Source organism: Scleropages formosus, chromosome 23 (assembly GCF_900964775.1).
Source record: "Scleropages formosus chromosome 23, fSclFor1.1, whole genome shotgun sequence".
NCBI classification, from domain to species: domain Eukaryota; kingdom Metazoa; phylum Chordata; class Actinopteri; order Osteoglossiformes; family Osteoglossidae; genus Scleropages; species Scleropages formosus.
Window position 1 is genome coordinate 19474077 of NC_041828.1, and position 27925 is coordinate 19502001.

Consider the following 27925-nt stretch of genomic DNA (forward strand, 5'->3'; position numbering starts at 1 on the left):
GTACCTTACACTTATTTATTAATTTCACACCTACCTTCTGCTCAGTGACTTATTTCTTAGAGGCGATGCCGATGGTACGTTCCTTTCAGGAAACATCTCGGGTTTTATTCAGAGGAGCGCTGGAAATTTTATACACTAGGGCGAGTGAAGTGCCAATGAACTGAAAGGTGAGAACAGAAGCAGGAGCCCCTTCGTCCAGATGACGGTAAAATGACCTTCTTGCTTCATCAGTTCGGACACGGGCGTGCAGCACGAGCCACCACCTGCGCCTCCCGCCGTCCAATGAGAGACGAGAGAAGGATGTGGGCGGGGCCATGTAACAGGTTGCATCTGAAGAGATACTCGACTCCAGCCGTCGCGAGAGACCCGGTGGGAGGGGGGTAGCGGCTGGCAAACCGTCCCTTTTAACAGGTGTTTACTTTCTCAGCGGACTTCAAAGTACAGTTAGTGGCGCGATGAAAGAAGCAGCACATTAAACATACCTGTCCAATTAGGTGACTTGGAGCTACAGAAGCCAGACCTGGATCTGCTGCGCAGGTACAAGAGTAAGTAAAGAGTAACGTACTCTGACGTACTTACTTGCTTCAGTCACTGACACAGTGTGTCTCCCTGTTTGTTAACTCGAACTGTGACAAGTTAATGGCAAAAGGGAAAGGAAGAAGAACGGAATCCTTGAATAATTCATACAAATGTACACCTCTGAGAGCTGAGCCAAGTAGCGAAGCGGTTGACGCGGTAGAATCAGTTGTACCCCTCCGGGAACTAAGTATTTGCGGTAAAAAATGTAATTGTGTTTTTGCGCGATTATTGTTGCCATTTAGTTGCTATTTGGGTTTTATAACACGTCAACATATAACTATTTTCGTTGCATGCGAATACATATAGGCACTCGCTCTTAGATGGGGAGTTGATTGACGTGTGAATGTGTGGCTCGCGACTTCTGCTCGCGCCGATACTGGTGCGGCGCGCGCGCGTGACGCAACGTTTCCTCGGGGGACGGGAACCGAAACCCAACTAAAAGTGCGGTTTTACTGGGTTCTGAAACGTCACCATTTGTTCATGTCCGGTTTTTTTTCTTCGAATCGAAATCCCCACGAAAGCTGGAAGTAACTGGCGCTGTTTTGCTTGACGTCTGGATGCGAGGATGGACTGGCACTTCCCTCCCCCTGGAAAAAATGTACTCATTGACTCAGAGTGTGTGTGTGTGTGTGTGTGTGTGTGTGTGTGTGTGTGTGTGTGTGTGTGTGTGTGTGTGTGTGTGTGTGTGTGTGTGTGTGTAGGGGGGCACTGTGGCACAGCAAGTAGTGCTGCTGTCTCACAGCGCCCTGGTAGTGCGAGAGGATGTAGGTTCGATCCCTGCTCAGTCTGTGTGGAGTTTGCATGTTCTCCCTGTGTCTGCGTGGGTTTCCTCCAGGTGCTCTGGTTTCTTCCCACAGTCCAAAGACATGCTGTTCAGGTTCATCCATAGTGTGTGAGTGACAGAGAGAGTGTGTTCCACTGATGTATGGATGAGTGACCCAGTGTAAGTAGTGAATCTAGCAGTGTAAGTCACCTTGGTGAATAAGGTGTGTGGGCTCATAACACTACATAGTATCCATTGTAAGTCGCTTTGGAGAAAAGCATCTGCTAAGTGAATAAATGTAAATATATAGTATATAACATATCTCAAGCACATCCTCGCGTGTGTGTGTAAATGCATATAAGATATTTCATGATTTTTGCTTGTAACCTTCAGGCTGCATAATTGCTAAAACTTCTTATATATTCCATATATAACTTTATTTATCTTATGCCTTTGTCTAAGACAACATGCAGTTTTCAAATTGCTACAGTCGGCTATTCTTTCTTCACCATTGCACACATTTACCACATATGATGCTGAACGGTACTTCAGTGGGTCTGGGGGCTAAACCAGGACCTTCCAATGCAGCTGACCAGTTGACCGGACCTGACCACAGCACTACCTGCTTCCCTGATCACCTTTTATAAGTACTCCTGTCCTCCCCCCATACACTTGTCTACAGAGTCTGGGTCAAGAAAAGAAGAGTGTTTCATAGAGGAAGGGGCTCTGTTGAGTGTTATGTACCTGTTCACCACTCTGTGCTGGCAGGAAGTCCCTTTGAAACCCAAAAACATTACTTTTTCTAAATGCAGCCTTGGACTTATGTTAGAAATTTTAATGTAAATGTTGGGCCGAGCTGAGCTTAGGCTTGATGCCCATGGCATCATGTGGTAGACAGAAGGGCTTTTACAGGAGCCGCTTACATAGGTTTCCTACACTTTCCTACATGATTCTTGCTGTCTTTAATGGATATTGAGGACAATTAGTAGCACTAGCTGGTTAGTAGCAGTGGCTGAGCTAGCAGGTTAGCAGCAGCATGCTAACAGCAACAGCTCTAGTGGCTGCACATGTCATCAACTGTCACACAAAAACCACCATCTACTCCAAACCAGGTGGAGACATCCAGGGCAGACTGGACAAACCAGCTCGTCTTGTATTCAGACAAACCTTCTCAAGTTACACACTGGAGTTCGGGTTTTTCTTGTCTTCCTGTAGCCGGCATAATTTCTCAGTTTCTGTCATCTGTACCCAAATGTTTAGAGGATTTTTAGCAAAGATGGAATGAGATGGATAAACATAATTGCTATAAAGAGTAATCTATCGAATGAATGAAAAACTTTATTAATAGTCAAAGGGAAATTCCACTTGGTTGGAGCAGCATGAAATATACAATACACATGTAGTGAAGAAATTGGAGATATGAAAGTAGTTAAATAAGTTGATGGATACATAAACAAGCATGTTTACAGATTGGGGGGAATCGGGGTGAGGTGAGGTGGTGCAAGGTGCGGTGATCACTCTTGGAGTGAATGGTGGTGACGATTCTTGGGGCCCATGCCTGGAGACGGCCGGCAGAATTTCCAGTTGTAATCAACTGATCTTATTTGAAATGGGACCGGGGTCTGAATTCCTTACTACGCCCCGCGTGCAAGGTGTTGCACGATAGTTTTAACAGGTCATTCGCTCCCCTGGCAGCGTGAGCACTCATTATAAAGCTTGACACTACTGGTGGAAATGATCTGCAGGTGCTCTTTGGAACACCACACCTGGACCGGCCTGTTGCTCAAAGTATTCCTGTGTTTGACCATTTGTTCAGTGTCTTTTTCTGAGTGACCTCTACCAGGAGTCCAGCACCCAGGACTGAGCCAGCCTTCCTGACCAACTTATTCTGAAGAGGTTTAGTTGTAATTGACCACAGCTAAACCAGGAGGGAAAATTAAGTAATATGCGAAACGTCTTGACTACCTCCGTTTGATATTGCATCCATCATATTGCACAGGATGATATGGAGATGCTTTTGTGGTGACCATATGACCTACTTACTCATCTGCATTTAATGTATTATTGAGGGGGAGGGGGGTGTGGTGGTGGCGCAGTGAGTTTGACCGGGTCCTGCTCTCTGGTGGGTCTGGGGTTTGAGTCCCACTGGTGGTGCGTTGCGACAGACTGGCGTCCCATCCTGGATGTGTCCCCTCCCCCTCCAGCCTTGCACCCTGTGTTGCCGGGTTAGGCTCCGGCTCTCCGCGACCCCGCATGGGCAAGCTGTTTGACAATGTGTGTGTCTGTGTGTTATTGAGTTGCTTCTTATGGGGAAAAAAGTAATGTTGTTGAACCAGTTATGCAGAGACTGCTTGCAGCGGTTCGGTAAGATATGCAAAGGAAGTTCCTGACATAACTGCGTGTTTTCTGCTTGGTATCATGTGGGCAATAGGATCGAGAATGTCCCCCCCCCCCCCATCCCTGCACACCTCAGTTGTACCTGTCCTGATGTAGAGTGAGCTGCACTGAGCTCTTTAAAAATTCATAGCTCTCAATAGCAGTTTACTTTTTCCGCTCCATCAAAGTCATCTAGTTGAAATGAATCATAAATTGCAGTCACACATTTTTAAAAATTGAGTGGGTGAGGATTGAGCTCTCACCAACCTGTGGTATATCATTTTGTTAGTCATTCTGAGTGATTGAATACATAATGAAGAAAGTGTGAATAATGTCCTAATACAATGCACAAAACATTGTTTTAGCTGGGGTTACAAGATTAATAGATGTAAGTAATTACCTGGATCTATTATTTTTATTGTTCTTTTGAATTAATTGCAGAATGTATATGCATGGAATATGGTGCTTACACAGTAAAACCTTACTGCAATGAGCCATCTTACCAGTGCAGTGAGAAATAGGATGTTCAGAGCTGATTATTTTAAAGGTACCTGTTGTCTTAGTCACCTGCTCCTTATTTCGGCCAGGAATAGAGAAAGTCTGTCTTAGAGATGTTGTTGTTGAGCTCCATAATAACAAACCATTACTCGTCTTGCTTAGTTGGGTTCTGAGCTAAAGCTTAAAATTGTCTCCCTTATTTATAACATTATTTTTCTGTGTCGTCCTGTTTGCTACAAACACTCCTATATGTAACCCTTAACTATATATTCCTGAGTTAAGGTTTAACTAAGAATTTAATTTATCTGGAAATATTGACGTGTTTTAACACAAAAATGAATTGTTGGAGTATTTTTAGAATTTATTCTTTTACTCTGTTACAGTAATGGGAAAGAATAGGACTCTGACTTTCAGATAGAGGAGCTGTTTTACCCCTTTCTGTGGGGTAAAGGGAGCTCTGTAGTCACCTGGAACTCAGTAGGACATTTTTCTGTTGAAAAGGAATTTGAAACATCCTGCATGCTCTGACAGTGCAGCTTATTCATCATGATCAGTAAATTGAATATTTGCATTTTCCTGGAGTGGTCATGGTCAATGTGATGTCACAGTGATCACAATATTGCAGAACAGACTTAACTTCTGTAGTAGTGACAATATGTAGTTTATGTAGTTTATTCTTAGCGTTTCCTTAAAAATTAGGCTTGGGTTACATTTTCATTTATTCATTTAGCAAAGTGTAAATACATCACTTCGTCACATATCGGAGGTAATTTGTTTTGAATTTCAGATGTTTTTTTGAGGTTGAAATATTATTTTTTACAGGTGGAAAATTATTCGTTCCTGGATGAAAAATGTCACCTGCAAATAATGAAAATAACAAAAGGTGTATTGTATATGGCAATCATAACACCAACATATTTTGTATTTGTAACAAAATTATTGTTTCTGGCTTTTCTTTTAATGATTCGTGCTTTCATTTATTCATTTGTGATCAATAACTGCTTATTGGTAACTGGAGTCTTTCTGGGTGTGAAGCAGGGTACTCCAGGAACAGAGACATTGTGGTAATTTGGCTCACAGGTGTTTAATGGTACAAAGAAAAAGTTTACATGATAATTCCTACGTGTTTGACTCTACCAAGCATCTAGATGCTGTGCTCTTAGAGGTGCTGTACATCCTTACTAATAAAAGTTGGATTCTGACTCCTGTTGTACTACCCTTGAGCAAGGTACTTATTGAACTGCTCCAGTAAATCAGTGTAAGTCGTTTTAGAGAAACCAACCTGCATGTCTTTAGACTGTGGGAGGAAACAAGAGTACCTAGAGGAACCTGCACAGACATCTGGAGAGCATGCAAACTAGAAACAGACTGAGCCACATTTGAATCTATGCCCGAACAGTAGAGGTGGTGCAAGGTGGCATCATTACCCACTGCACCACCGTGCCACTAATGATCAGACAACACTCAGCTGTGCCAATGACTCTTGGAATCTACTAAACCTGAGGTGCACTAGTCTGGTCCTTCAGGCTTTTGCTCAGTATCACTCGCTGTTGTTTGCTGTATTGTGGTAGTTAACTGGAGAGTGTGTCACTTCACCTTGGATTTCAGGTGTTAGCCAAGCACTAGTTAGAGTGTATTCTCTAAAACTGAGATCCTCAGCACTCCAGCATGTGTTGGTCCATGAATCTGTCAAGAGCTCCCTGTAAAACTGGACAACTCACCTGTCTCATCTGCCTCATCACTAGCAGTGAGTACCAGCTGAATTGTTTCCTCTTCTTTCAACACATTAAAGCCGTAAACCCGATCTTGCATGTCTCATACTACACACTGTCCAGCACCTGGTCCAGGTTATGATGATATCTCACTTGACCTTCTGCAAATCTCACCTTTCTGGTCTGCTGGCCTCTGGAGTCAAGCTGTTACAAATGATCTGGAATGATGCAGCAAGAGTTCTAACTGCCAAAGGGTTCCCATGTGTGTTTGTTCCTTGACTCACTCCATTGCCTTGTTTCTTGGCTGTCCTGGTACCTACAGGATCTGATCATTCCCTGCATTGTACTCCTCAACCTCTGGTCTCTTGCTGGTCCAAATTCCATAACATGCACATTCTGCTTTGGCCTGTTGCAGTGGAATTAGCATCTTCTTTCAATGGAAAAGTGGAAACCACTTCTGAAGAAAAGTCTACTGAATGAGTTGAAGTGAATGCAAACCTGTCATTTTTGTTGTCTATTAATGGCTTTTTGATTTCTTGACATATGCTTAAGTTGATTTTTGTAAAATATTCATTTTTAACCCATGTTTCATCTTCCTGGGATTTTTGACCAGTATCTCTGGAGTTCATGTTGCAGTACTGGAGTTTATGGTTAATTTAACCGAAGACTCAGGAGCAGGAGAATTTGCCTCCTTTTTTTTTTCTGTAGGTATAATATTCTTTCCAACATCTTCTGACTTCAAGTGCACCACTGAAGTGTATAGCCAAGAAAACAAACAATGGTCTTATCAGGCCTGGTTTTGAGTCCAGCTCCTCTGAGTAGGGTTTTTTTTTTTTGTTTCATATTTATTTTCAAGGCATTGTTATAAGTAGTTATTTATTGTTTTGAAATTTGAAGTATAGAGTTTGTCTATATCAGCGTCTCCAAGCACTTGTTCTTGGATCAGACTAGCCTTATTACTTTATATTGGCTTTAGGATATTGCTCCACAGCCTCTGGATCTCTGCATCACAATAAGCTTTTTTCCAGGTTTTCACTGTGGATAATACAGGTGTTCCCTCCTAAACTGTCTAATTTCCCACCTGAAAAACTTGGACGGACAGTAAGAAACTGAGTTAAAATGTGCTTTTATAACCCAGTGCATACAGAACACACAGGTCGCCAGTGCAGGACACTAATTATTACCAAGCAAACGTCACTAAACAAATGTCTCTGCAGTCACTTATTAACCAGGACAAGTTGGACTGTAGCACTGTTTTCATACTGCTTGTTTTGGGCCTATTTGTACCCATATCAGTTGTTTCAGCTCTAAACACTTTCAGGTGTAGAAAGGACCACAGGCCATCGGGCACAAAAATTATATAGAGTGTCAAAATCTTTATGTGCTCAAACAGTTTTTTAATATTTGATTTCTCATATTTAACTTTCCTACTTCAGCATCTGGTTGCACACAGAAGCTGTTGTGGCCCCCTGAGTGAACAAGGCGTACATGTTCATGTGTAGCATTAATCTGTTTCTCCTGCGGGGGCTTATGCTGTGAATCATCTCAGTTTGTGTACCAGGGACAGGGTGGTCGGTGGAGGATTTGACCATAGACATGTGATTGAGAAATTCTGGGCTCTTCTCTCATGCCCTCTAAAAATTATTTCCCATTTGAAGGGTTCTCCTTCAGTTGAAACTTTTTTTTTTTTTTTTTTTAAATTCCATCTGAGGAAAGCAGTACTGTAACATACTTTGACATTTAGCTTCTAAAGATGCATATATATATAAAATAATTTTAATTGTACTGTAGAACAATGAGGATTGACTGTGCGTCAGTTCACTTGTACAGTGTGAAGTACGGCTGCACCTCACAGACTTGTGTTTCTGTACTGCATTTTACCACAGGGTACTTGTACCTTTGCTGGTGCTTTATAAGGCTCCTGCATTAGACCTTGCCATCACCTGTAAACTCCCAGAGGCAAAGGGACACTGAAATACCTTGGCTGAAGTGTTGTTAGACGGGGGAGCAGTGCTGGGTGTTACACCCCAGAAAGCCAATAAAGGGTTGAAATGTCAGAGAAGGAATTTCCAATGTGTGTTTAACAGCAGCTCACAAGCTTAATGCAGCATGACTCAGTATAAGGACTGTTGTGTTTGCTTGTCATTCCAAAAATTCACTCATACGCTTAGATGCACTCTGAAAAGAGAGAACAGCATAGGAAGAAAGCAGCAAAGGAAAACAAAAAACCGACTGGCCCAAATGGGCGATGGAAAGGATGTAACGGCACTCCAAATAAAATTAAATGAAATAGGGACTGATTTTAAGAATCGGGGCCGGCCCTCACATTTTCGATGTCTCTGGACAGGTTTACATCCAACACCCCTTACACTTGTATCGTAAACAAATATAAGTACATATGCATATTCTATGACAAATGATTTTATTTTTGACATAGATACCTACAGATTGTGGAAAAAGAGGAAATAAAATTTGAATTTATACATGAGTTGTGTTGGCATGAGCAATGACACAAAAATACATTAACACTGTGTACTAAACAAAAATGTGTACTTCAAGGACTTGAAAATGGATTGAACACTAAAGTTGTCTTCAGGATTCAGGTTGGTTAAGGGAACAAATAGGTATACACTATTTAGTGTATAGAGCGACAGTCCGTTTCATAGAAAATGTCACCTACAAAGATACGACATTTCATTTCAAAGATACGGGGCGGTAATGTCATACATGATTTGCACGTAATATATGACAGATTATTAATGTTCTAATAAAACTGTTTATTATTATGCAAGGTTTTATTAATTTCCAAGATTACAATTTATTTTTTTATTTGAGTGCCAAAAATTGGTACCTCCAAATATCAGTGCCCTTTGGTCATTGCCTGGGTTCCCCTCATTCTACAATTGGCCCTGTTAAGGACCAGTGATGTTCCAGAGAAACGGAGTCAGCCAGCGGCTTTATTCGAGGTGCAAGATGACATATTTAGGAAAGGGGCGCCATTTTATTTGCTTTGTGAATTTCATGCTTGCGCTGCTGGTAAAGACAAGCAGTTTTTTCAGAGGCTCAATGGATGAATGATCACATTAGGTCTGGGAAGTTGCTGAGGTTGTGTCTGTCTACATGCCAGGGGCTTGTGCAGTCTTTTTGTTAGGGGCGTTGACTATATTTAAACAGTATCAAGGATGACTGTTTGCTATGGGGGGGGGGAATAGGTGAGGAATACAGAAGGGATAATTGGACTGTGTAAATTTCCTTCTGATGTGAGCTGTTCTCTTATTCTGAGTGTGTACCAGTTGAGCCCTTCTGTGTTTATGCATAGAGAGACCAACTGAATGGATCTGAGATGATCATGTGCACCATGGTGGACTGTTTTGCTCTTCAGAGGTTTTCTGTTGAGCTCTGAAGCTTTGCTGTACTACCTTTAAAACAAGGTAGTAGAAGATCTTCAATTAGTGCTATCAATAATTATATAATTTATAATGTGTTTTTTTTTTTTTTTTTTTTTTTTAACCCCTTTTTTGACCACAGAAGCAAGACTTAAGAATGAGCTCACTCTCTGAGGACCGAAAGCCCCCAATGGACTATGGGGTACAAATTCGCTTCATCAAGGACTTGCATGAGACTGGAGGAGCGCTTCAAGGGAACAAGAGCAAAAGTGGTGTTGGTACCCCATCATCCAAATATGGGGTGGCTGTGAGAGTCCAGGGGGTGTCGGGGCAGCCTTATGTGGTTTTGAAGGAAGGTAAGAAGGAAGACTCCTATGGTGTTCAGCTGAAAGCCCAATCCCTGAGCTCCAGAAGCTCACCCATGGGGAAGCAGGAAGAGCCTCTTAATCCCTTCTTGGCCTCAGAGGGGGCTCAGCTCTTGCGCCGGGGCCGTTCCCAGGACTCCCTGTTGGAAGGAAAGATTGACGAGACCCCTGGTGTACAGCTTGTAAGACCACCTGGAGACGGACGGTCCTTTAGCAGCGGGAACTTGACTGAAACAAGAGAGGAAGTAGCAGAGCGGAATGGTTTGGGAGGACCAAGCCTGAGAGTGCAGAATGGGGGAGGGGAGAACGATAACAGTTTGTCCATGGACTCCTTTCCAGACCCCCCTCCTCCAGTTGAATATGTGGAAGACCCAACCCCAGCTGTAGATACAAATTCTCTCAGTCCTGTTGACCGTCTCATCAGTAGATTTGATGGTGGCGGGCGGAGCAGCCTCACTAGGGGACGCCCGGCTTCACAGTTGCTCTCAGACAGTTGCAAACCGCCTCTGAATCTGGTTGCTAGTGGCAACCAACCCAAGACTTCTGTCCCTTACTCACTTTCGTCCTCTGGACCAAACCCCTATGGGTGCCTGTCATCCTCTTCTGCCTCCTCCACAAGCAGTCTGGAGCGCAGTTCGGGTTTTGTAACTAAGGCAAAGACGGTCTCTTCCCCCGCACCACCTTGGTCAGCAAGCAGGTCTATAGCCAAACGGGTGCAGCCAGTCGCTGCAGAAGGGCAGGTGAGTTAAGCTCAGAACCAAAAAGCATCGTCGCTCTTCCTGCACATATCTCTGCCATCTGCCTTCATGTGAGCTTTGACTATCCGTTCTATTTGAAGACGACTCCTGACCTTCTGAGGGACCAGGGTCAAGGTACAGAGATCGTGAGTGAGGAAGACCGGAGGAAACAAATTATCTACAACATCTTAAGAGAGGGGTAAGCAGTACTGTGGACAGTTTCCTGTTGATTTTGTGGTCCAATATTTACAGTAAGACAGCTGATTGAATGTCCTCCCCACAAGTGACCAATGTTCCTGCTGTTGGCTAATTTGTCTTTGCCAGTGAAAGCTGTCTAAAGTGTAATTTCCACCCTTTAGTTGTTGTTTTCAAGTTCCTTGATCTTCCTGTTGTCTTTTGCTCCTTTGACCCTGACCCATGTACCCCTCCATCACTCTCTTTCAGGTCCAGTGACAATGATTTGTCTCTGAAGCGCAAAGTCAGCCTCGTTTTTGAGAAGATCCAGGCAATTGGGGTGTGTATTATTGCAATGTTTTTTGCATTAGAAGTGCCAGCATGTTGAATATACTCAGGAAAAGCCTCATGGACTCATCTTTGTATTCTTTGTCTCCATCTGTCTCCCATGAACAGAGAGAAGGGTCAAAGTTCAAAACATCAATCATATTGTCCTGGTATTTGAGGACCAGCCCAAACTACACCAGTTACCTTTCTAATGTAGTGATGGGATGTTATGTCACTACTCACTCCTTCTCTTGCACTTAACCCCCTTTACTGCTCCACCAGTTTTCCACCAAGGTTGAGACAGATGTGATGTCTCTGGGCTCCAAGGTTGACTACCAGATTAGGTCTGGCAGTTTTCCTTCTTTGGAACTGTTTACTTTTCAAAAGTGTATCCAGTACCATGTTTAACTGTAGAAGTGCTGTCACCATGGACAGTGAGTGGGACATCCCTTCCCTGAACTCCATGAGGTCTGTTTTGGCGACATTAGCCGAGGTGTTCTTTGCATCAGTTCAGGCTCCCAGACAGATCCTGGTCTCAGTCAGTGGTCTTTAGTGCACCTACAGCAGGAAGCTTATTAGGAAAATTGCTGAGGAGCTCAATCACTATAAGCCAATAAGAGGCTTAGCTGGAATGAAACCACTGAACCACTGCATTTCCCTTGGGAAGGATGGTGGGCACTGGCAGTGAGCTGGTATTCACCATCATCTCAGGGGAACAGCACTCAGGACCCCATGGGTGTGTCTTTCATCAGTGTTCATAATGGAGGTGGGAAATGACTGCTGATCTTGCACATAATTAGAAAAGATGCACAGAAAGGGGGGGGGGCTGGTAGCATAGTGGCTACAGCTGCTGCCTTTAGTTCTGAAGGTCTCAGGTTCAAATCTCCCCTGCTGCTGTAGTACCCTTGAGTATGGTCCATATCCTGAATTGTTCCAGTAGAACTGTTACCAGAGGGGGTACATTTTTGTTTGACCATTTATTAAATGATGTGTGTTCCCTTTTAAATGTTAAAGGCACTTAAAGGAAGTGGTACCTGAATATTAATGATGCACTTTAAACTTAGTAGGTCACATTATTTGTATTTTGATTCATTCTGTGAACTGGGTATGGGACAACATTGAAAAACAGGACTAAATTTTTTTTTTTTTTTTTTTTTTTAGTACTGCTTCTGTTGTAGCTCTATAAATGAATAAATAACTATGTAGCTTGACATTGTTAGTCGTTTTGGAGAAATGCATCAGCTAAATCACTGTAAATGGTTTGCTGTTCTGGGCAAATAATAATTAACTAACAATCATACTCATTCATTCACTGTCTATAACTGCTTGTCCAGTGCTGTTGTGGCATTCTTTATCACAGTTGACTTACAGATATTCCGTGTAATGCACTAGTTTTCAGTCCGTTATTTTTATAAGCTAGGGACCAGTGTTGTTTGGGCTCTGTGATCCCAGTGCTGAGGACTGTCTGTGGGTATGGGTCAGAGGATGACCAGTGGTCAGTTTACCACAGATGGCCTGGAGGAGCCTCTAGAACACTGCTGTGTGTGAACAGGAATGGGTTAGACTGACATGGGTAAGAAAAGGGCAACCCTAGATTCACTTGCTGATCATTGCTCAGCGATCTGCAATATGACGCTACATGGGTTTTGGTGTATTACAGTGCTGAACAATTGTTTCCTGCAAAACGGGAGTGTGATAAGATCTCATGGTGAATCTTCTCACTTGTCTGCAACAGGGCCAGAAGGACAGTTCCCAGGAGGCCCTCAAAGCGGAGCTGGAGGACTGTTTGGATGAGAACGTGCGTCTGCAGGAGCAGCTGGACAGGAAGAAAGCTGAGCTGCACGAAGCCCACAATGAGTAAGGCGCAGAGGTGGAGAGATGAAGGAGCAGGAATGAGGTTATGTGAGCTGTGCTGCTTAACACGCCCCCTCTCCCAATTACCCAGGCTGACGCAGCTGCGGATGGACAGGGAGACAGCTGAGGCCCAGGTCCGCATTCTAGAGGACCAGCGGGCTGAGCTGCAGGAAGAGCTGCGCCGAATGTCTGAGGGAACCTCTGAGACGGACTCTCTGCAGACGGTACGGCCTAGTGCGCGAGGGAGCTTGGAGGAAGTAGCATCCACATAGTACTGAAACACATCTGATGGAGTTGATGGAGTTAGACAAGAGTTGAAATTCATCTGATTTGAAAATGCAAATTAGGTCTCAATCTGCAGCAGCAATGTCTAAGATGACTCTAAGGTTCTTAGTTTGAAAACGGATGGTTTACACGAGGGCATCTTGGTGTTGCGCTGCACCATCCTGAGGTCTTCCAGCTTCTCCTTAGTCGGCTGCCAACAACATTGGCACATCCATTAACCTTTAAACTTCCTTCAGTTTCAGACAGCGTAGTTTCAGGGACCACAGGGACGCACACATTCTCGGCAGCCAACCCTGTTACACTGGAGCTCTATAGACACAAGGCTTTTGTTCCAAGCAGCAGCCAGACATTGCTTTTAACACTATAATTTCTTCCTCATCACAACCTTGTATATGTTCACTTTTTCTGTCTTCTCCATCCTCCTTCACATTTCCTTCTGTGTCCAGGCTCTGCTGTCGGTCCAAGCGCAGCTGGCAGAGGCGTCAATGTTGCACCAGCGTCAGGAGGAGACCCTGCGGCAGAGGGACAGGGAGCTCACTGCCCTAAAGGGGGCCCTCAAGGACGAGGTGTCCACTCACGACCAGGAGATGGAGGCACTGAGGGAACAGTGCAGCAAGGACATGGAAAAGCTGAGAAGTAGCATGGAAGAGTTTGTGCAGGTAACGCACATACACACACGCACAGAAATGGTATCAGTATGGGCACAGTCATGCTAAGTGTTACCTGCTTCACTTATAGGAGAGTAGTCATCTCATACAAGATGGACAGTCATCTTTCTTGCCAAAGTTCACTACTGCCATTACTGTGAACACCAGTTTACCACATGAAAAAGATCATAGTGACATACTGACTCTTAAAATGATTTATTAATTTATTGCATTTTATTTAGGTGTGGTGTGCTTTAGCTATAAGTGAAATATCATGTGATTCAGCAGAATTTTTAGGGAAGGTGTGAGATATATTAGTACTTCTACAGATGCTTTTGTGGGTCCCAATGTATAATGGGGCAGGCTGCACATCAGACATCCTTCTTGTAGAAGTCACATGGCACTTACTGGTTTCCCCACACACAGACATTTTCTGAACTGCTTGTCCCATTCGGGGTCGCGGGGAGCCAGAGCCTAATCTGGCAACACAGGGCTTAAGGCTGGAGGTTTCCCCAGCTGGGTAAATAATATAAAAACTGGGAAGAGATCCTTGCATGTCAGATTGGTAAAGTCCTAGGTTAGACTGTGGAAGCATGCAAATTAAATGCAAATGACATGCAAAGCATTGCTTTCCTGCCATGTCCCACCCCCCAGTCCCAGCAAAGTATTGAGACAGAGCGCCAGCGGGTGAACACCACCATGCACTCCCTGCAACAACAGCTGGAGGCCTGCAGACATGAAGCTGACCACTGGAGGGCACAATTCAATTCCACCAAGGAGCAGCTCCTCAGCACCAAGCAAGAGTGAGATGCAGCCTTCACTGGCATTCCCAAAACAGAGAACCCCACACCCTGTGACTGCTTTTGCTGCCCTGGAATCCACTTTATTATCTCTGTCTGTCAATCTGATCTATTTTATCTATCTATCTGCATAGTGGTCAAAGCTGCTACCTTTGGACCCAGAGGTCACAGGTTCAAATCCCACCTCCACCTGTAGTAACTTTGAACATGGGCCTTACCATTAACTGCTCCAGTAAAATTATCCAGCTGTAGAAATAGCTAAATAGGTGTACAGTGCTTTGGCGAAAACAGTCAGATAAATGAATAAATGTATTATATATTTTTTAAATTATTTCTGCTACCAGCAGCTTCTTTTATATGTACCTGTTGTCATCTCAGCTCACAGATAAGTTATCCTGTGTGCAGTAGTTGCTGCTGCTGCTGCTGCTGCTGCTGCTGGTTTGTTGGTCTTGTCATTTTTCATTTCTTATGCATAAGGTTATTCCTGCAGCACCAGAGATCACTTACTCACTAAATCCTACACACACACACACACACACACATTTTACATGCAATTTTTAAAGCCATGAAACATTACAGAAGGGAAAGATGAAACAGGGTGTATGGAGTGTGTAAGCAGTGTGTTATGTTGTACAGGCTGCTGCAGGCTCATGTGGACAATGATGAGTTTGAGGAGGAGCTGAAGAAACTACAGGAGAAACTGGCATCCATGAAAAGGGAGCTTCCTGAGGTCCGAGACACACTTGGCTTAAGCACACACCTAGTCACACTGGTAACACGCCTGCAGGAGACACATACTGCCCTGAGTGACACGCACAGGTAAAGCCTCCTGATGCGGAATACACACAACCACAGCAGTAACAGCGGAGGGTTTAATGCTCAAACACACAAAGGTGATCCCTTCACACTGGTGACACATAGTGTGCAGATGTAGTACACATAAGACACTGAGTCTGTGCTCTCTCTCTCTTTTGAAACACTAATAGTGAATACTTCTCAGAAGAATGTGTATCGGCAGGATGTCTGTTACTCGATAATTCATAAGTAGGGAACAAACTGTGTTTGGGTTCGATGTTGGCCTGTACATCTGTAACCGAATGAGAAGTTCAGCCTCTGTGATGACCTTGACTGACCACCTCAGAACCTGCAGTCAAGCCTCCAGCCAACCTGTTCAGACTTGGAGAGGAAGCTAGAAAAGCAGCAGGTGGAGCTGGATAGGAAGACTGCGGAGCTCAACTCTCTGAAGAAGGTCAGTCAGCAGCAGGAATCTGAGCAAAAGTCTGAGATGGACAAGCTGAAGGAGCAGCTGCAGAAGGAGAAAAAGGAACTAGCAAAGGCTGTGGAGAAGCTGAAGCAGGTGCAGTGCTGTTCTACTCAATAAGGCTGCTGGTTGAGCCCTTTCTCCTGCTTTCCCTCCAACATGTACTTTCTCATCCTCCTGTCTCATTTATCCTTAGATTTTTCTTTGGTCCTATAAAACGTGTGAATGTTTTATATCCCTGCTATTAATTCTATATGCTGCATCTCGTGTAAGAAAGTTGCCATCAGACAAACACTGTGCTTCAGGAATCACATGTCTGAATCTACAGCTCTTCATCTGTTGGTGAAATGCACTGAAGGAGAGGGTGTGCAAAATGAGTAAACGTAAATATGGCTTTGTCCCCTCATTTCTCGTGGCCTTCTATGTCTTGCTCTATCAGGCTCCAGAGCAACATGACCTGGGTGTGGTGCGTGTGGAGGCGGAGCGCTTGCGGGACGGTCTGGTCAGCAGCGAGCGGGAGCTCCAGGCTGCCAGGGACCAGCTTGGCATCACACAGAAGGAGCTGCTCACACAGAGGGAGACGTGTCAGGGTTTGGAGGAGGCCAACACGCGTCTCCGAGACAGACTCAGCCGTCTGGAGGTACAGAATACACACACATACACACATAGTGTACAGCACTGTATACCCCATGATCTGTACTGCACTTGCACACATTCAAATAGATACATTTGAATACTGTACCCAACAACAAACATGCATACATGCACATATACAGGTACAACAACACACTTCTACTTCTTCTTTTAGATAATTTTGCAAAGCCTCTCGCAGTAGAGTGAGTGAATGAGTTGTTAAGCTACTTACACTGATTTACCCATTTATACAAATGGGCAGTTCTTACTGTATCAGATCAGAGTAAGTGCCTTCATCAGTGCTACTGTAACAGAAGGAGGGATTCAAACCTCTATGCTCCAAGTCCAAAGGTGGTGTCTAGAACCATTACACCACCTGCAAACCTGTGGTCCTACTCTTTCAGAAAATTGAAATGGGTACGTACACACACACACACGTGACAGAGAGGGAGAGACTCAATGAACATAATATTTTGTCCTAATAGTGCACTGTGAGCATGCCTCGAGGGTGAGCTGGTTTTTATTCCTTCTGTACCAGCCAGAGGAATATTCATTTCTCTTGTGTTGCTTTCAGACTTCATTGTTCTTACAGCGGCTCATCAGCTTGCAAACACACCTGACTGAAACTCTATCCGTAATGTTTTAATCAGAACTCCAAAGTCACTTTTAGTACCAACTATCATTAACATCTTAATATTACAGTTGTCTGTTGATTGATTTTACTTATCAGGGTCTGTGAAAAGTCTTTGTAGCTATAATATGTATTACATGTTTTATATAATAAAAAGTGGTAAGACTTTTTAATTTAAATATATTAACTTCAAGTTACAATGAAATTAAAGCAGTCATTTTAGGGAAAGGTGTTCGCCAAACGAATAAATGTAAAAATATTTTAAAGTGACGGAGGATAGAAACATCCTCAAAGTCCTGCTCAGTGTGGACTGTTGACTTATTTATCCCGTAAACACAGTTATCATCTTATTGATCACCGACAGTGTAAAACACCAGACACAAGCTGGAAAGAACACTGAGAGCAGAATTAACGTGGTGCTCTCCTTGGGTGCATCTTCACAGCTTGGTGTGGACATGTAGGCCCAGTGTTGTCTGTGAAACATTTTGGAAACTGTTGCATAAATGTTCCAAGTTTTCTTCAGACACACTGAGATACTCTGCAACATAGTCTGAAGCACAATGAACAAATAAGTGACAATAATGAAAATGACTGAAAAATCAATTTTTTGCTCGGAATCAAAACAAAGGCTTTCTCACCACCTTGGGTCCATATATGTACTTATTAAAATCAGCGATAGGTCAGCTTCTGCAGCACAGTTTGATGGCTCATTAGCATATAAGTCCTGTAAAGGTGTAGCTCAGGTTGGTGCTGTGTGTGTGTGCCCCCGAGCATGTACTGACTGCAGTTCTGCCGTGACCACAGAGCCAGCTGCAGTCGAGTGTATCTCTGAGCTCAGAAGCGGAACAGGCCCTGGAGGAGCAGAACCGGAGCCTGCGGACCCAGCTGGAGGAGGCGCGGCGCACAGCGGCCAGGGTGGGTCAGGATCGCGACGAAATGGCCAGGAGGCTTGAGGAGAGGGACCGTGAAAGGGAATCTCTGCGACGAGGCAAGACTGACCTGGAGGAGCAAAAGAGGCTGCTGGACAGAGCCTTGGACAAACTCAACAAGGAGGTGGGTGTTTGCCTATCATTCCCTAGTGAACTGTGAGGAGATGAACCATCCTCATAATGTAAAATTACTTTTTATGCCAAAAAAGCCTGTTCATTGGCCCTGGAACTGTTTGACAGCTTTCTATTGTTGGTGTTCCCATTCAGAACTGGGCGGCTCTTTAGAACCATTTTTTAAAGTAATCATAGAACAGAGATGATGTAGTTCCTGTTACACCTTTTAACTGAGTTTATGCCTAGTCATTGTCACAAATCCTACACTTCTTTTTAGAGTCTTTGGGCTATAGACTGCATTTACCAGAAATGGTGCAACTCCTGCGTGTGGACACACTTTGCTGTTTATTATAGTCTCACCCAGATGTGAACACACACACAGCACAGATGTAAAACATATGAATAAAAGAGGTGAAATTCAGTGAAAGTGCTGATCATTAATGCTATGTGTTCAGATACCTGGTGTCGAGGATCTCATGGAGCTTTATGGTACTCAGATGAAAGAAACTGTATTTATGACAAATAAGTTATGAAAGGGTCAGATTTGACTGGGACACAACCAGAGGGTTAAGTCACATTTTAGTTATTTTGTTGGGTTTGGAATAATTGATTAAATTGAAACAGACCGGTCTCTCTCCTCTCCTTCCTGTCCAAAACCCTTGAGCGGGCAGCCTGTGATCAACTGTCCGACTTCCTTACCTGGAACCATCTCCTTGATGGTTATCAGTCTGGTTTCAAAGTTGGTCACTCCACTGAGACCGCCCTTCTGGCGGTATCTGACGCTCTCCAAGTTGCTAGAGCTGCCCCCCTCTCTTCGGTCCTCATCCTCCTCGATCTGTCTGCAGCAGTCGACACTGTAAATCACCAGATTCTACTCTCCTCTCTTAACCAGCTTGGGATCAAAGGTGCGGCACTAAGATGGTTTGAGTCCTACCTCTATGAAGTGGTCTGGCGGAGCTCTCATTCTTCTCCTCTGCCTCTCTCAACCGGTGTTCTGCAGGGCTCGGTATTGGGTCCTCTTCTTTTCTCCATCTACACCTCCTCCCTCGGTCCGGTCATAGCCTCCCATGGATTCAAATACCGCTGCTATGCTGATGATACCCAGCTCTTCCTCTCCTTTCCACCTGGTGCGTTAGACATCTCCGCACGCGTTGCTGCCTGCCTGTTGGACATCTCTTCATGGATGTATGATCACCACTTCCAACTCAACCTTTCCAAAATAGAGATTCTTTACCTCCCAGCTGGCCTGTCCTCCTGTCACGACCTCTCAATTAAACTGGACAACTCACTCATTTCGCCTAGCTCCTTTGCTAAGAGTCTGGGAGAAACTCACATCAATCGTTAGTCATTCTCTCAACATATCGAAGCAACAACCCAGTCCTGCAAATACATCTTGCATAATATTCGTAGGATCCATCCCTACCTCACTACTGACCCTGCCCAACTACTTGCCCAAGCCCATGGTGACTTCCCGTCTGGATTATTGCAACTCTCTTCTGTGCGGCCTTCCTGCTAATGCCATAAAACCTCTGCTGCTTCTACAGAATGCTGCTGCACGAGTTGTTTGATTTGCCAAAGCTCTCCCATGTGTCTCCTCTACTCATCTCTCTGCACTGGTTTCCTATAGCTGCCCGTATCAAATTCAAAATCCTGGTTACTGTGTACAAATGCATCAATAGAACTGCTCCCGGCTATTTACAGGATTTGATCAACCGGTATAGCCCAACCAGACTCCTTCGCTCGCCTACTTCTGCTCTCTTGGTGGTCCCGCGCACCAAAGGCAAAGCTCAGAGGTTCTTGGTTCTGGGTCTGTTGTGGTAGAATGACCTTCCCCTGTCACTCAGAACTGCGGAGAAACTGTCTGTTTTCAAGAAGGGTCTGAAAACCCACATTTTCCAGATCCACTTCGCCCAAGATCTCTCCAGCTCACCTATGGTGTAACTGTTCTCTTATCGTAACTCCAGAAGCATCCCCAGATACAACCTTTATTCAGCCACTACTCTGGTATTGTACTGCTCATTTGTGTATCTTATAATATTTAATTTTAAAAAATTAAGAAAAATTGGTGTGAGTATCGGGATTTGTCTATCCTGTGTCTTATGCACCTCCTTGAACGATGAACCTTGGTGCAGCAAGCGGTAGGGAACAAACTAGGTTTGCTTGAGACTTTCATGTCTGCAGCTATGTCTCCTTCTCTCAATGTAATGCATAAATTGTACTTTTGCTGAGATATAGGCCGCTTTGGACAAAAGCATCTGCTAAATGAGTAAATGTAAATGAGATTGAGTGTGTAGTCCCAGCACTGATTCATCAGTACATGCCTGTCTCTGTCTCTGCGACTGTGCAAGTCCTGTACTGCTCTCTCCTGACCCCATCAGGTGGAGCAGATGAGTCAGGAGTCCCGGCAGGCTGTGATGGCTGTGCAGGCGCAGCTGGATGAGCATAAGGAGCGTTCTCGCAGAGACCTGGTGGAGGCGCAGCGCCAGGCAAAGGACCGGCTCGCCGAGCTGCAGAGGGGACAGGCGTCCATCAAGAGCCTGCAGGAGGAGGTGGGTACACACGATGTGGGAAGCGAGAAGGATGTTGTAGCACAGTGGCAGGTCTGGGGAGTGGGTGTGGAGGGATTTATAGCTCTTTTCTTTTGGTCCTCGATTTGTTATGGGGTTCTAATAGGACCCCATAACAACCTAATTATAAGTTGACTTTGTAAGCTAAAAATCCCTTCATATTAGGTGAAAAGTTATATAAACACTTAACATATATGAAAGCTACATTGTACAATATGGCTTTTGTTTTTTCAGCAATTTCATACATTCATGTTAAAATGTTAATTTAGAAAAGTAAATATACACTAAGGTATTGTAATGATCCTGTATTACTGTTTTAGGAGGGAAACTCCTAAACGTGAAATGTGGGTGTGCAACCACTGGGAGCACTTAGGTGGAAAATGATGGGGTGACTGTGCCTACCAGTGTGTTGGGAGAGAGCCTGGGGGTGCTCGGCAGGCTGGGAAGGCTGGCTGTAGGTGCAGGTCTTAGAGGAAATGGGGTCCTTGGACTGACAGCATTGTTTTCTTGGTGCTGGTGTTCAAATAAATTGTTCGTAATGAACGCTGCCTCTGCATCCTTCTTTGCCCAATCCCAAACCATGGTGCTGTGCGCCACAGTATTAAAGTTGTCACCCTGCACTGTTATTTTCACTTTAATTTGTAAATGTTTTCTCAACCACCAGAACACTAACTTTTCTCATTTGCTAGCCATTAAAAAAAAAAAAAAAAAAAAACACAAAAGTTCTGTAAAACTTTAGTGATTGTCGGATATTCAAAGACTGGTCGAGACCCAAACAGCAAGAGATATAGCATCTTATAAGGGCAGCTGATGTTATCATAGAGCAGATGGTCACAAAGTCTAAAGATCGCTGTTCCGAATGGCGTGGCTCAAGTAACTGACTAAGGCGCATGCAGGGCTGAGTAGTTTGACTGACTATTAAGGGTTCATGACCAATCTAACCCTCCAGGGCTACCTATCTTTTCTTATTTCTAACTCAAAAATAATACGATAAGTTGTAAGCTTAGGTTGTTGTAAGTCGCATATGTCACGACTCGAGGGCCACCTGTATGATAACAATACAAGAGAGCTACAAGATGGCAACAGAAGAAAGCAATAATGAAACTCTAGATACTGAGGTGTACCTGTGAAACCATTACAGCAAACATCCCCTCTCTGTCCCACTCACCTCCCAGAATGTTTTATGGATTATTGGAGAATTGGCTGCACCTGGTTCCCATTACTGCAGGGATGGGCAGCTTGCTCTTCATACGACTGTTTGTATGTTGGCACTGGAAGTTTTATCTGGTACTGTGTATCTATGGGTGTGATTTGAGCTGTGGAATTTGCATCCCCTGCCCTAATGTTCCCCAGGTGTCCCGGCTGAAGAAGGAGCTGCTGGCTTGCGGTGAGGAGAGGGACAGTGCCCTGCTGGATAAGCAGTTGCTTGGCAACCGTCTCAAACATGTAGAGGAAGAGCTGGATACTGAGAGAGCTTCGCTGTCTGAGATGGCCAGAAATCTCCGAAGCATGGAGGTGGGGCAGGGTGTGGCGTGGTGCACCAGCGGGAATGAGGAGAGGGGGCTGGAAGAAGGTGTAGAACTGACAGATACTGATTTGTGCACATCCACTTCCCTTGTGTGCATGCAGGACAAGTTTAAGAGCTTGGAAATGGAGCTGGATGAAGAGCGCAGCAATGCAGAGCTGTTCAACGAGCGGAATTCGCGTAGCCGAGAGCAGGTAGAGGATAGAGGGATGCTCATGAAGGAGCAGGATGTGGCTTGCTGATTGCTCGTCTTTGGTTTGTGACACACCACTTCTCACACAGGTGGACCAGCTACGCACAGAGTTGATGCAGGAGAGGTCCTCCAAGCAAGACCTGGAGCTGGATAAGAGTGTGTTGGAAAGACAGGTATGTTGCAAGCTCTCTGCCCTTCTGCACTGGGGGGAATAATGCCAGTGACCCCCATACGCACTCCTAGACACACAGTATTTTACCAAATTTTTAATAAAATTCCCTGTTGGGTGGTTGAACTATCACCTTTTATTTTACCCTCTGGTATGTGGGCCTGATGGAAACCTATGAAATGTCCGAAGATCAGAACTGCCTTTTGATCTGTATACGTGTCAGTAAAAATCAAAGTGTTTATTGCTTTCGGGTTTTTGTCATCATCCCCCGATTCAGACTGAACTCTGTGGCCCCTGATGAGCTAACAGTAATTGGCTTTGTCCTCCTGTTCAGTGTTTCTATTTAATCTGAAGGAATCATTTGGTGACTTCTTTACGGAGGATGAAATTACACTCACATCTTTCTTTTTCCGTATATAAGAGACTATATTCTCTTCGTTATTGCTTTCATTGAATCCTACAGTACTGGATGTCACACATTGCCCTTCTCATTCTCAGCCAGAATAGTGATATTTTTTCTGACGCTAATTTGCAGAGTGTTGGAACGCTTGGTATAGAATTATAAATATGCCAAACATCTCCCCCTCCTGACATTTTATCTGTGGTTCTCATACATCAGCAGCATTGGAGAGAGGACTTGCCAAATTCAAAAAGAAGATCAATGTCTTAGATATTCATATGTTCGAATTTGTGCTGAATTTACTTTTTCTGAGCCAAGCCCCCCCCCAAACTTCTGTGTAGTTGCAGTTTCTGGTTGTTGCTGATGATTGATTGATTGATTGATTGATTGATTGATTGATGTGGGAAAAATTAAATAGAAAAAGATAAAAGATATTTTAAAAAATGAATTTCACACCAACTGAAATAGGACCACATTGTGGTACTGAGAGGAAATAATGGGTTTTATATGTTTAGTGACTGAGGAAAATTCTAGAATACCACCTGTGGATGGTACATTATAAAGATATCTTAGACTGCTGGATTCAGGGCACACCAGTCACAATACCCATAAACATATTGGCCAGCTGGTAGTGTAGTGGTTCAAGTGGCTGCTTTTGGATCCAAAGGTCGCAGGTTTGAATCCCACCTCTAGCTGTAGTACCCTTGAGTAAGGACATTTACCCTAAATTGCTACAGTAAAATTACTCAGTTGAATAAATGGGTAAATAATTGTAAGTTGCTTTAGCGAAGAGCATCAGCTAAATGAGTAAGTGTAAAACCTACATGGGAAATGTGGCAAAAGGCAAGGCACAAAAGCCAAGTAATAAGTTAGCATTAATCTGGGTTTTAACGATGTCTGGAGCTGAAGAACAGTTTAAAGAGGCCCTTCTGTCTTTCTCAGATGAAGGATCTGAAGGTTCAAGTTGAGGAGCTGCGGGACCAGCCCCGTCCTTCCACTGGAGTGTCCCAGCTGGAGAGCAAGATCCAGGAGATGGAAGAGAGGCTGCTCAGCGAAGAACGGTATTTTCACACACGCATGCACACAGTGTCATTTTCCCGCAACAGTGTGTGGCCAGACTCAATGGTCTGCATGTGTTGCATTGCTGTGCTACACGTGTTCCAGAGAGAAGATCAGTTTTCAGGCGGCTCAGCGTCGCTTGGAGAGGAAACTGAAAGAGCTGAACATCACATTGGATGAAGAGAGACACCGACACTCTGAGCAGCGAGACCAGGTCATTTGTTACACCTCATACAGATGTGAGAGCAGTTAGACACATGACCATTATAAATAAATAAAATGTAAACCATTGGTATTTTTGTAAAATTCTGTAACTCGTCTTTTCCTAAAACTCAAACATATGGTACAATTCAGTGTTATATGATTCAATGTGTAGTAGGTTTTGTGGTATTTTTAGAAATGCTCATAATTTGCAGCTGCAGTTGAAATATTTTAAAACCGCTAGGATGTGAGTTGGGTTCACCAATTAGACAGGCTAGTTCCAGGGGGACTGCTGAAAATCAGTTCATGTGGATGACTGACCGGTTCGAACCTCCACTGTCTCCAGATGGCCCTGCGGGTGAAGGCCCTCAAGCGTCAGCTGGATGAGAGCGAAGGTGAGGTGGAGCGACTTGAAGGGCTGCGTAGGAAGGCCCTGAGGGAAACGGAGGAACAGCTGGAGCAGCAGGAGGTGCTCCGGGCTCGTGTCACTGCGCTGGAAGCTGAGCTACGGTCAGTGCACCATCCTGCCACTACAGAACTGCAGTGGAACATCTAACAACCGCAGGCGATTGTAGCTGTGGGGATACGTTATGGAGATGGTCCTTTCGGTGGTCTCCCCTTGGTGTCTCGTGGTGTCCTCATGGTTGGTTTTCAAGTTGTGATGCTGCTAATCTTCATCAGAAATGCACTGCAATACAGGGCTGGATCTCACTGATGGTTCTGCGCCACAGGATGAGGGTGGATGGAATGTGCCCTGATACTGAGATAATTCTGTTATGGAATGAGAACTTGTGTTCCTCAGGGTATCTCAGCATCCACTGCTCCTCCCACAGACCTTTCGGGGAGACAGATGGCTCACTCCCCCTCTTCTGCGCACTGCAGCGTATCTGAGTGAGAAAAAAGCAGGAGTTCCCTTAAGGCAGGAGTTTCCAACATGTGGCCTGCAAGAACATTTATAAATGACTAATACTTACTATAGCTGCCATAAATACCATAAATTCTTTTGAATCCCATGATGATGGTTATAGACACTTAGTCGAACCCACACCTAAATACAATACAACGCAATAAATAGCAACAGGTCAGCTGAAGTATTTAAGATGCAGTGTGTTGCTATGATTATATGTGTCGCTTTCAAACCAGTTTGCAATAATGAATGTGGCCAGAAAAGGTTGGACACCCCTGCCTTAAGGTAAAAAATGCACTTTGCAATACTGCACTAGGGAAACTGATTTATACAGACTTGTCAGGTTGAGTGAGTGAGTGAGTGAGTGCTTGGCACACAGGAGGAGCTCATGGCCCACTTTCTGTTGAAGGCGGAAGGCCCAGCAGTTACGACACCCGACACTGGACTCGTCGACCCTGAGTTCAGATGAAGAAGAGGGTCCCTACAGTCACCGACCCAGCATCCCCTCAATGCAGACAGAGCTGCACCTGCAGAACAGCAGCTGCTGAGGGGAGTGAGAGGGGCATCCCGAGACCAGCACGAACATCGCCTCCCTGGATGCATCCCATGGGCTGTAGCCTTCAGAACCAGAATTTGAAATAATTTGCATCTAACTAGTCACTTGATTTGTAAAAGTGGGTTCGGCTGTATTTAACTCACCTTTTTTATGAAAATGCACTTTGTGACTTGTGATGCTGTGCAGTGATTCCTGGGATTCCTGTCGTGTGACCTACGACAATTTTACCTGTGTTTCTGTGGGTCTCGGCAGCAGTAAACGACTCTGGGGGGCCCGAGGACCATGTAAAAGACCAGCACTACGATGCTACGCTCTCGCATCCGTTCATCACACGCTGCTGCGAGCACTTAGCTGCTCTTTGTAATGATACAGACACAGAGGTCCAGCGCTCTGCTGAAACCGTTCAGTGGAAAGGGTATGAATCTTTGTTCTGTAACTTCTTGGTGGGGTCACTGCTTGCTGTCCACTCTTTGCATTGAAGATAGTTATACACCCACCAGTGGATCAGTTGCTCCTTTCCTCAAGTGCTGATTTGTTGCAATACAGCTGTTGAAAACATGGATAGCCTTATATTCCAATATTTACACATTTGAGTATTTGTTAGTATTCTTATTTTTATATTACTGTGGTGTCTCTTTTTTCCAGAGGGAATATTTGATTGATGATCTTCCTGTAAGTTACTTCAGAATGGTGTGTTTTATACACATTCCTCACTCAGCAGCCAACTCACATGTTGGCAGTATGTGGTTTGTCATTTTTAGCCCTAAGAAGAAGGTGAGGAATATACATCTTGTGCGTGGGGTGCAGATTAGATGAAGACACTCCTCAGGCATGAAATGACACACACACACACCCCCACAATATACAGGTATATCTGCCTATACAACAGGCAAACACTCCTAGTGCAGTACTGCTCTATTTTTGTGGTTATTCTTATTCAGACTTACATTCATGCTGTTTTTAATAACTATTTGATTACCTTTTCCTACTGCACTTCTCTTGCAATTAAACTTAGTCTATTCAACCAGTCAACTGTGCTTTAAAGAGTTTATAAGCTAAATTTTTGTCTGCATATATCTTAAATTGTTATTGTCATGGGAAATTAAATGCATGTATATGTGAAACTATTTTTACAGTGGCTCTTTTGACAAATTTTCTGTGAAATAAAGTTTTGGACCAGAAACTAGGACACTTAGTGCTGTGCAGAATTCTATGTAGCTGATATACAGCATATCTTACTAGAAGGAAGAGTTGTTTGCGTATATTTGCACTTTTATGAATAAAATAATGTTTTTCAGTCTGTGGAAAGCCAGTTGAATACAAATGCATTTTTATTTTTAAAAATGGCTCACTTCAACATGTTAACATAGTATAGAAACCTGCAGTATGTTTGTTTTACCTTTGGTCTTCCAGAACCCCCTTCTCGTTATTCGGACTTACGGATTTCTCCCTGTGACCGAACCCGATTTACCGTATAACGACGACAGCTTCTTCGCTACCTGGGTGTTCGCTTTACGGGCTGCTGCTGTGTTCCGATGCTCATTAGTAACAGTGTACATTCGAGGGCCAGTTGGGTAAAGTGTCGCTCGGTAATTTGTTCAGCAGTGCCCACCTTTGCTGCTTTGGAAGGGTTTGGATCGTACAGTCTCTCTCTCCGCTGACATGATGGAACCAGGTGGGGCCCTCTGCACTTGTTCCTTTCAGTCCAGTTTTATCTCTCAAAGGAAGCAACGTCACAGGATGGTGTAAAAGGGAAAGTGAAAGTGCTTTTTCTCAAAGCTCACAAATGAGTTCATCTTCCATCCCAACCCCTTTCTTGTAGCGCAGAAGCGGTGGTGCGGGTCACTAGTACAGCACAATACTGTACTTACCTGTGTTTCCAAGGTGACTTGCAGTGTTGAATACTGAGTGACATGCACATGCTCAGCCATTTATAGAGGAGGGTTTTTTTACTGTACCAGCAGAGGCGAAACACCTTGATCTAGAGTCCTGCAGGAGGAGTGGGATTCGAGCCGACAAGTTGGACACTTCAGGTGAGGCAGGTTCGCGTTTTCGTTTTCTACTGCTGTAACTGCTAATAGCGGAAAGGAGTGCGGTTCCGTTTACTCTTATTATGGGTTGCAGGTTAGAATCCCACCTTCAGCTGTAGTACCCTTGAGCAAGGTACTTACCCTAAATTGTTCCAGTGAAATTACACAGCTGTATAAATGGATAAATAATGGTAAGTGGCCTTGGAGAAGAGGGAATGAATGTTACATGTGACAGTGAGCGGACTGT

The 27925-nt window shown here is 44.2% G+C and overlaps 1 protein-coding gene across 3 annotated transcripts; it reads left to right on the forward strand.

The window, feature by feature from the left end:
- Positions 1 to 347: 347 nt before the first annotated feature.
- LOC108942459 (cingulin-like) lies at positions 348 to 26938 on the forward strand. 3 transcript variants are annotated; one of them, XM_018765849.2, is made up of 20 exons: positions 348 to 545; positions 9457 to 10419; positions 10518 to 10615; positions 10861 to 10930; positions 12653 to 12774; positions 12863 to 12995; positions 13503 to 13715; positions 14358 to 14506; positions 15140 to 15233; positions 15645 to 15860; positions 16204 to 16404; positions 17833 to 18081; positions 20450 to 20620; positions 21992 to 22153; positions 22268 to 22357; positions 22446 to 22529; positions 23868 to 23986; positions 24090 to 24198; positions 24532 to 24695; positions 25502 to 26938. In XM_018765849.2, the coding sequence occupies exons 2-20, from the start codon at positions 9472 to 9474 to the stop codon at positions 25638 to 25640; spliced, it is 3531 nt and encodes a 1176-aa protein (XP_018621365.1). In that variant the 5' UTR covers positions 348 to 545; positions 9457 to 9471; the 3' UTR covers positions 25641 to 26938. The 3 variants fall into 3 exon arrangements, with proteins under 3 accessions (XP_018621365.1, XP_018621367.1, XP_018621366.1); XM_018765851.2 differs by having other exon boundaries at positions 15140 to 15206; XM_018765850.2 differs by having other exon boundaries at positions 348 to 537.
- The last annotated feature ends 987 nt before the right edge of the window (positions 26939 to 27925 follow it).